Raw genomic sequence first — 9,862 nt, 5'->3', positions numbered from 1 at the left:
AGCAGCAGTTCTTCGGGTGCTCTGCTTTTCCTAACTTACAGACAGCTGCATACCTCAGAGGGCTAGGAGGTGGACAGAGCAGCAGCCCAGAAGTTAGTCCACCTGCTGCCTCTGTCACTAGTTGCCTCCTGTGTTGGTCTCTCTCTCTCCCTGCCTTAAAATGGGGACATTGGGCTGGTTGGCTTCTGTTCATAGCAGGCACTACGAGGACAGGGTAAACGCTGGGACTCAGCGTCTCCTGGTGTAGTCAGACCCTGATTCCAAGGCTTCAAGGGGAAGTGGGGGCACACCTTCTCCCTGACACTTTGCGTGTCTTGTCTGCTTCTCCCTCAGTGAGTGTTGTGGAGCCCTAGAATACTATGATAAAGCCTTCGACCGCATCACCACGAGGAGCGAGAAGCCACTGCGGAGCATCAAGCGCATCTTCCACACCGTCACCACCACGGACGATCCTGTCATCCGAAAGGTGTGCTTCCCCTTCTGCCCCACTCCTGTCCTATAGCGGTGCTGCCAGCCACTGCAGCAGAGGCCTCTGGAAGAAGAGGACAAGGGAGCATATGTAAAGCGTGGGTCTTTAGATAGATTCTTCTGAATCAAACTTAAGTAAAATGGAGGCTCTGCTGGGTAGAATAACAGGTTGGTGTTAATCGAGCTAGATTCAGGGGCCAGCAGGTGGCATGGTGGTTAAGGGTGGTGGACTCCCGCCTGGCCAAACACGGCTCCAAGCCCTGGACCTGGCAGCTCGCTCGCTCTCTCTCTCGCTCTCTCTCTTTCTCTATCCTTCTCTAGTCAAAGTAGACAAATTAAGTAATAAAGTTACATAATTCCTTTTTTTTTTTTTTTTTTTGAGAGGTTTTTGCTATAGGGCACGTGCGCTTGCCAGAGACAGAAAGCAAGAAACCACCCCCCAGGGGGAGGGCCACACCACAATCCCTTCTCCTCCATTCTCCTCTCAGGATCTTTGGCATGCACGCACACATGCCCGGAGTAAGTTTAAGCCACCAGGTCCGGGACTCAAACCGCGGTCGACTACATGAGAGTCCAGTGACCTAGCCATTACGCAAACTGCCAGTCCCTGGATTCGAACCCCATCTTTGCCATGCTTCCCAGCCTCATATCCTGAGGCTCATCTGCAAAAGGGGTATATGCACTTTGCATGTGCCGTTGGGTGAGGATAGAAGTATTGTGAAGCACCGGACTGGAATCTGGCAAGAGCCCGGTGAGCTCAGTGGTCCTGGCAGCAGGTTGCTGGCTGACAGTGCAGCCTCCGTCAGCTTAGAAGGGTGTGGTCCAAGGAGGCCTCTTTACTAACAAGGACCTGCGTGGTGAGCAAAGATGTCCTTTTCTGTCTTTCTGCGTTGTCAGAACAAGAGCTGAATGCACCCTCTCCTGTTCTCGTTGCAGCTGGCAAAGACTCAGGGGAATGTGTTTGCCACTGACGCCATTCTGGCCACCCTGATGAGCTGCACCCGCTCTGTGTATTCCTGGGACATCGTCGTCCAAAGGGTGGGGTCCAAGCTCTTCTTTGACAAGAGGGACAACTCTGACTTTGGTAAGAAACCACTTGGGGAAGGACTCAAAGGCATTGAGTGTTTTGCTGATTTGGGGGGCAGAGGGATTGAGATGACCCGTTGTCCCTGAGGGCACTGGCACAGTGTCTGTGTCTCTCTCAGATGCCCCAGAGACATGGAGGAGAGACTGTCCATGCGGCGACTCCTGGAGGTATCTTTCTGCACGCACCTTCACACTGTGCCCCTGGTGTTGTCTGTAGATAGCGTGCTCCTACTGCCACCATCCCCACACCGTCTTTAGTGTTAATGTTAAAGATTCTTCTCTAAATTGATGCCCCTTTTTTTGTTATTCAGGGTGGGGTATAAAATACATACGTTTTATGCAGTACGAGGAGACTTCAAAAGGCTCATGGGAAAATAAAAAATCCTAAGTGTGTGCATGATATTTTTTTGTTTGGTTTGGATTTTTGCTGGAGGCTGTGCACACTCATGAGAAAGATGAGGTTGCAGGGAGTACTCCCACCACCAGGGTACCCCCTGGGGAATGGTCATGCCACAATCCCCTCTTCATCTCTATATTTTTGGGATTTGAGGTGCACATACAACATGCATCCTCTGTTTCCTAAGCCACTAAATCTAGAACTCAAACACTGATCAGCCTTGTGGGATCCAACTTTCCCCAACCACAGGCCCAGTGAAATAGTTTTGTTTTGGAGGGATTTGGGAGCTTTTGGTGTTTTTGTTTTGTTTCGTTTTGTTATTTTTTTAAGTTTTGTTATAGGATACCATGCTGACCAGAGAAGAGAGGGAAAGTGAGATCACTCGTCACTTCTGGGGGTGTGGGGAGGAGTTGCCCGTGCTATAGTCCCCTCTGTTCTCAGGGTTTTGGGCACGTACACACGCTTGTCCAGCATGTTTTCAAGTCACCAGATCTGGGACTGAAGGCACGCAGTTGGTTGTGTTGGACCCAGCCACATTAACCACCACGCCACCTGGCTAGCCCCATAGTTTTTTGTGTGTTTTTTAAAGAATTATTTTCTTTATTATTTACTTTAATTTGAGAGGGACAGAGTAAGAGAGAGAAAAAGAGAGAGACAAAGTGAGAAAGCAAGTCGCCAGGTCTGGGACTCAAACCGTGGTCAGCCATGTGGGGGTCCAGCACCCTTAACCACCATGCCACCTGCCGGCCTGGAAACAATGATATACCCTTGGCCTGGAGCCTGGGGCATTCTCTTTGATAAAAGCTAGCTAAGATCAAAGCATTCTCTAAGAATTCAAGAGGACTGAAAAGGGTCAGCCTGCTTTCTGTGTGATTGAACTTAATGTTTGTATCTAAGTTACCCCAGAGCCCCCCTGCTCCCCCCAGAGTCCCTTGCACTTTGAGAGGTCTACATAGCGATGGCAGTGGGTTAGAGAAGGAGCCTGTGGCCTTTGGATCTCCACATGTCCCCACAGTGCTCTGACATCGGTGACTCTGTTTTATGGGTGGGTGACCTTGCTGTCACTTTTGCAGACCTGCTGACAGTGAGTGAGACAGCCAACGAGCCCCCTCAAGATGAAGGCAATTCCTTCAACTCGCCCCGCAACCTGGCCATGGAAGCCACCTACATCAACCACAATTTCTCCCAGCAGTGCTTGAGGATGGTGAGGAAGCAAGAGCCCTGGGTGTGGGCTGCATTTTATTGAGTCCCTGTTCACGGAGCACCTGTGCTGTCCTGGGCTCGGGCTATGGGATTGAGCAGGACAGATGCTGTCTCCCCCGTAGCAGAGGCATCACAGACTGGGTCTTTAGGTCAGACTGCCCAACTGCGATTCGTCCGCCCAGCATTTGCTACTCTGTGGTCTCGGCAATTTCTCCTCTGTAAGACCAGGATGTTAATACTGAACTGCCACAGGCGTGTCATAAAGATGTTTTCAGTTACTTGGTAAATACACTGTACGGTGCCAGCCTGCGGTTATGTGAGCTGGATCCTACCTGACCATCTTCGTGGTTTGAGTCCCAGACCCCGTGACTTAAAATATGCTAGGTACCTATGAGTGCACGCCCAAGATCCCAAAAAGAGGGAGAAATGGAGAAGGGAATCCGGTGTGACCATTCCCCTTGGGAGTGCTTTCTCACATTCCCTCTGTCCCCGTGAGTGCACACTCTCTGTGGCAGATTTAAAGTAATAATGCACTGTGTGCAAATACAGTGTGTCGGGTACTCGGTGCAGAGGTGAACAAAGTGGCCTTGCTGCCTTGTGCAGCTTTGCGGTCAAGGGAGGGGAAAGCTGCAAGCACTAAGTGAATTCGTTACGTCACGTGTGTGTGCTGTGGCAAGGAAACGAAGCAGGGGAAGAGCGCAGTTCTCGGTTCATTATTTCCCTGGGTGTGAGCAGTTGGAAGGGGTAAACAGGCCTGAAGCATGCAGTGAGCTCAGAGACCTGACCACGGCTGTAATGGAGCAGAGGGGCCGGGGCTGGGGCTGGCTGATTGGCCTCGGCGACACGGTTAGTGCTTTCTCTTAATACCTTTGTTTTGTTTTTTGTTTTGTTTTGTTTTTGTTTTTGTTTTTAGGGGAAGGAAAGGTACAACTTCCCCAACCCAAACCCGTTTGTGGAGGATGACATGGACAAGAACGAAATCGCCTCTGTTGCTTACCGGTATGTCACCTCTCCAGTGGGCACTGTCACCAGGTCAGAGCACAGACCCTCTCCGGTCTGGGGTGACAGGTCTGAAGTGCGGGGGCCCTATGACCAAGTACGTTTCTCCTGCATTGCAGTTACCGCAGGTGGAAGCTGGGGGACGACATTGACCTTATTGTTCGCTGCGAGCATGACGGTGTCATGACAGGGGCCAACGGGGAGGTGTCCTTCATCAACATCAAGACACTCAACGAGTGGGATTCCAGGGTGAGGCTCTCTCTGCGTCACAGCCACCTTTTCTCTGTCATGACTTACGCAGCTACCTAGATTGCTTTTGTTCTTGAGTCTTTTTTTTTAAGAAAATATGAGAGCATGCACATGAGCCACGCCGTTTTAGAAGCTTTCTACTTACACTCCGGAACTCTGGCTCCCTCCTCTTGAGTACTTGCTTGTTCCTGTCTGTCCTCCTGTTGGCAGCTCTGCTACAAGGGCAGCTGATTTTGATCTCTCCCTATTATCTGGGCTGGCGGGTTTCCTGTAAGCCCAGCAGTGGGCTCTTCTCTTTGACCTCTTCTTTTTCACTTCCTGCAGCCACTGCCATCTCTTGAACCTCTGAATCCTTTCTCCCACTCGTTCACCTATTGAACTCAGGATGTTAAGGTCTAGCTCAGAATTGACTCTTAGGAGGCACCTTGAAAGAACATGCTTCCTTTATTTCTCCTGCTCTTTCTGTCCTCCCTGTGCTGGTACTACCCAGACTCGTGTGCCGTAGTGAGCTCGACGTGGCTGGCAGTGTTCTGGGTGCTGCTGTGGAGATAAAGGGTGCTCAGTGGGAAGGACAGCGCAGGCCCAGCCTGGATTGAGTGAGCGTTTAATGACGGTAGTTCAGAAGAGCTGGCCTGCCGGCCTGCCTACCCACCTGCCTTAGCTCAGTCGCATGCTGGAAGTGGTGCTGGGACCTCGACTCTGGGACCAGTGGCCTTTTCCTGACTTGCCTGTGCTCCCTGTAGCCTTTGGCACTGTTGTGTCTGTGGCACTTTGCCCTCCGTGTCACTGTGTTACTCTAGTCCCTTCACACACTTTGTTTGCTGGCTCCCCTCTCCTCCCCCTCCCTGGGAGCCTTCTCTTAATGGTCGGTCCCCTGCACAGTTCTCTGTTCGTCTACATCAGCGTTTCTTTTTAGGTTTGTGCCATAGGGTGTGTGGACTTGCGGAGAGAGTGTGAGAGGAAAAGAAATCACCTCCCAGAGGGCTGGCCATACCCCCGTCCCTTCTCTGTTCTCCCGGGATTTGGGGCACACGTGCACACATGCCTGGCATAATTTTCAAGCTGCCGAGTGTAGGGCTTAAACCGTGGTTGGCCGTATGGGAGTCTGATGCCTTAACTGTCACACCACTTGCTGGCTCTGTCATAACTATTTATGCAGCTTTATACCAGTTTGGGGTTTTTTTGTTTTTTGTTTTGTTTTTGTTTTTGTTTTTTGCTCCCTAACAAATTGGCAGAAACTTCATGGCCTAAAACAGCACCTATCTGTTAGGTTGTTTGTAGGTCAGAAGTCCAGGGCGGTGTGCATAATTCTCTACTCAAGGCTTCACAGGCAGAATCGGGGTGTCAGTAGAACTGAGTTCTTGTCTGGAGGTTCTGGAAGAAAATCTGAGGTTCTGGTTGGCAGAGGTCAGTCTTTGCAGTTGTATGTGCCAAACGTCCGCCAGGGGCCCCTCCCGGCACCTGGAGGCCACCTGCACCCCTTCCCACACAGCCCCCTCCGTCTGCGGACCAGCGGCAGCACATCACGTCCTTCTCAGTGTCTGCTCAGACTCCTGTGGGATCTCTGCACCCAGGTTTAAGGGACCGACAGATGGCTGGGCGAGGTCTACCCAGTGAGTCCATCTTAAGATAACTGGTTTGGGACCTAATGATACCGCAAAGTTCTTTCCAGTGGACATAAAGGACAAGCAGGTGGCGTAATAGTTACATCATTGGACTCCCACATAAACAACGTCTGTTCAAATCCTGGACTTGCCAACTTGAAGCTAACACTGGGATCATGTGTGTATGTACCCAGAATCCCCAGAGGAGGATGGAGGAGAAGGGATTGTAGCTTGGCTGTCCCCCTGGGGGGGCTTTCTCTCTTTCTGTCTCTCTGGCAAGCACCTATACCCTATAGTGAAAAATCTCTCCAAAAAAAGACATAGAGGTAGCATAGTCATGGAGGGGATAGTTCATCAGCCCCAGAGAGCCTCTCCACAAGGGAGGGAGCTTCTCTAAGGACAAAGGTCACTGAGGGTCATCTGAGAATTTTGCCTACCCAGGCCTAGCTGTTAACTCTGTCAGGGCGACTTCAGGTCTGCCCTGCCCCATTGTTTGGTCCTTGTTCCTGTGGTGACCTCCGGCTTGCTGTCTGTAGCTCCGTCTTCGCTCATGTAAGCCCAGAGCCGTGGCTATCTCCAGCTCCTCCTCTGCGTTACGGTCCATCTCCACGCTGTTCTGGGTTTTACTGGTGGTGTCGCCTAGTTCGGGACCCTGTTCATCATCCCTGTTATTTTGCATTTGTTTCCTGACTGTCCTCTCCTTGCCAGTTTATTGTGCAAAAACACTGCTTTCGCCCTGTGGCTCAGGTCGGTGGGTGGGCTCTGAGATGCCACCACCTACTCACAGGGGTTCCACAGGATAGGTGACCTTTTCAGGGACGCACACGTGTCGGAATACTCGCCCTACGTGATCGGGGCCTAACTACTCTCTAAAAGGAAGGCAGTGGTCCTGGAGCCACCATTTCTGTCCCATACCCAGGGCCTGCTTCTGCCTCTCGAAGTGTACGTTGGCTTTTTCTTAATAAACGACCCTTTGCTTTCACTAAAAATTGGGGGGGAGGGGTGCAGTATTTCTTTTGGCCTAGAGTCACCACTAAGAAAGTTTGGGACCCTCTGCCATGTGACCAGTCACTTCACTCTGGGTTCAGCTTTCCAGATAAGTAGGTGGAAAAAAATGATCCTTCTAGGGTCCCTTTCTGGTGTGCGTGCGTGCGTGTATGTATGTATAAAACATCAGACTGAACTCCTCCCCCCTGCGAGCCTCTGTCCCCGCTCACGGCCTGTCTTTCACACCACGCCTCTCAGGTCAGGACCTTCTGCCTCCCCCTCAGTTCTGCAAGTATTCTCCATGTAGTTGACTCTAACACTCTCTGTGAAGCCCTTCACACAACTGTGTGAACTTTGCCTCTGCCACTTACATGGTACTTGCTTTTAATTTTTTGTATGCATGCGTGCACACATGTCCCCATCAGTCCCTGCCTAGGTGTGTTCCTTGAGGAACTGGAATTTATGGAGTACTGCTAGTAGCAGGCTATGCAAGGAGAGGGACCATGTCTCTGTTTCCCAACTCATAACAGTCTTCTCTGGTGACGTGTACTTACCTGCTTTCTGGTGAGGCCGACCAGGCAGCTCCTCTGCACTGGAAATCCCAGCCCCTTGGGCATAAGGAGCTGCCTCCCCATAACCAGGGCCTTCCTTCCCCAGCACTGTAATGGCGTGGACTGGCGACAGAAGCTGGACTCTCAGCGGGGGGCTGTCATCGCCACTGAGCTGAAGAACAACAGCTACAAGCTGGCCCGATGGACCTGCTGTGCTTTGCTGGCCGGATCCGAATACCTCAAGCTTGGGTGAGATTTCCGCCCGGGAGAGTGCACTGCTCTGAAAGGAGGGGAACTCTCTGGACCAGGGGGTAGAGGCTTGCCTCTTCTCTTTTCCCTTGGCAACAAGAACAGACCAGGGATCGCCATTTAATTGACATTTGGCCCCCAGTGTTGCCATCTCAGTGCTGCCCGCTCTGACCGCTGACGTCTCTTCCCCACTAGTTACGTGTCACGGTACCACGTGAAAGACTCCTCGCGCCACGTCATTCTGGGCACCCAGCAGTTCAAGCCCAACGAGTTTGCCAGCCAGATCAACCTAAGTGTGGAGAATGCCTGGGGCATCCTGCGCTGCGTCATCGACATCTGCATGAAGCTGGAGGAGGGCAAGTACCTCATCCTCAAGGACCCCAACAAGCAGGTCATCCGCGTCTACAGCTTGCCTGACGGCACCTTCAGCTCTGATGAAGATGACGAGGAGGAGGAGGAGGAAGAGGAGGAGGAGGAAGGTGGGTAGTAGTCTCTTCCTGAGGCCAGAGTGATCTGTAGGCCGGCAAGGGAGCAGGCTCTACAGCCTCTGTCATGTTTAACCTTAACAAAACTTTGTGCAAGTTCCCTGAGGCGTGGCTTAGAGAAGTAGTGACTCTGGCTCCATGAGCTTCTTCCAGAGCCCTTAGATCACCAGGGGCTGGGGAGGAAGGTGGGCTTTTAGAGCAGTGGCTGTACAGACACAGGCCTCCGGACACGGGCAGTGGGGTCCCTGACGGGCCGGTGATCAGGAGGGGAATCTGCATTGGGTTAGTTGCTCAGCTCAAGGCACCTCCTGCTTCCCCTGCCGGTGCCTGTCAGTCTTAGACTCACAGCAGTTTACCAAAGGTTCGGAAACGAAGCTGGACTTCACGTCTCAGAACACGGCTCATGTCTCTTCTCTTTTCTTTCAGAGGAGGAAACTTAAAACCAGACCGTGGTGTCGGGCTGAAGTTTGAAGTCCACCAAGCTAGGAGGGCCGTGCTTTGCAGACTGCTCACCTTGTTCTCTGACGTTTGACAGCTGGAATAAAGTATAAATCTGCTCAGTCTCGTCCTCTGTCACTTGCCTGCATTCATGACTTACAGCCCCTCCTTCTCCAAGTAGCCCTGGGGAGAGGGCGTGAGGCTGCGCAGCTTCCTCCTGGAGTCTGAGGTCTGGGATCCCTCATTTGCTCTGACCATTAGTGGTTTTGCATCCCTGTTGGAAGGGGAGTGCCCTGGTCCCCTCGGAAGTCTCTTGTGGGCAGTTGGCAGCCGCGTAGCACCTCCTGGAGGACCTGTGGGAAGGCCATTGCCACAAGCATCGTGCCTGGCTGGCTGTCACCTTGGAGCACTATTGTTGCTGAAAACAGGGTCACAGGAGGGACCAGCAGTTAGCATAATGGCTATGTCGCGAACTCCCATGTAGCCGACCGCAGTTCAAGTCCTGGACCCAGTGGCTTAAACTCACGCTGGGCACTTGTGCATCCATGCTCAAGATCCCGAGAGGATGATGGAGGCGTGGCCATACCCCCCGGGGGTGATTTCTCACTTTTTATCTCTGTCTCTGTCTTTCTGGCAAGCGCATGCACCCTATAGCAAAAGCCTCTCCCCCCCCAAAAAAAAAATGGGTCATGGGTCACTAGTAAAAAAAGGGGGGAGGGCAGCAGGATGTCATGGTAGTTAAGGCACTGGATGCCCACACAGCCGACTGGGATCCAAGTCCCAGACCTGGTGGCTTGCTTTCACAGCTTTCTCCCATCAAATTGAAGAATAAAAAGATCTTTTTTAAAAAGTTGTGGGGGTTGGGGGCAGGACATCGTTGTCACAGGCTTGCTGCCCATGCAGAAAGGGCCTCGGAAGGGTTTGGCTCTCCCACTGGGCATTGATTTGAATGGTTTGTACATTGTGTTCAAGCTTGACTTAGGCTAGTGACAATCGCAAATTGGTACCCACAAATCTAAGTTTTATAAATAAGCGTTTGGAAGGTAGAGGATCCATGAATTTCCTCCATAAGCAGGGACTGTTCTGTTTGGGACATGGTGAAGTAATTACCCTGCTGTGTCTCTGAGTCACCTACAGAGCGCTGCA

General features: G+C 51.9%; 1 protein-coding gene across 1 annotated transcript in view; it reads left to right on the top strand.

Annotated features, from left to right (window-relative positions):
* Positions 1 to 8,843, top strand: part of EIF3D (eukaryotic translation initiation factor 3 subunit D) — a 17,091-nt gene extending 8,248 nt beyond the window's left edge. The window contains exons 8-15 of the mRNA XM_006156514.3: positions 334 to 466; positions 1,405 to 1,552; positions 3,025 to 3,155; positions 4,068 to 4,153; positions 4,273 to 4,402; positions 7,651 to 7,793; positions 7,989 to 8,272; positions 8,705 to 8,843. Coding sequence (XP_006156576.1) covers positions 334 to 466; positions 1,405 to 1,552; positions 3,025 to 3,155; positions 4,068 to 4,153; positions 4,273 to 4,402; positions 7,651 to 7,793; positions 7,989 to 8,272; positions 8,705 to 8,718 — 1,069 coding nt within the window. The 3' untranslated portion in view covers positions 8,719 to 8,843. The remainder of the gene's footprint in view (positions 1 to 333; positions 467 to 1,404; positions 1,553 to 3,024; positions 3,156 to 4,067; positions 4,154 to 4,272; positions 4,403 to 7,650; positions 7,794 to 7,988; positions 8,273 to 8,704) is intronic.
* Positions 8,844 to 9,862: the final 1,019 nt, after the last annotated feature.

This window comes from Tupaia chinensis, unplaced genomic scaffold, assembly GCF_000334495.1.
Source record: "Tupaia chinensis unplaced genomic scaffold, TupChi_1.0 Scaffold000496_1, whole genome shotgun sequence".
Classification (NCBI taxonomy): domain Eukaryota; kingdom Metazoa; phylum Chordata; class Mammalia; order Scandentia; family Tupaiidae; genus Tupaia; species Tupaia belangeri.
Note: the sequence above shows the minus strand (reverse complement) of the source record. Positions and strands in the feature narration are given on the sequence as shown.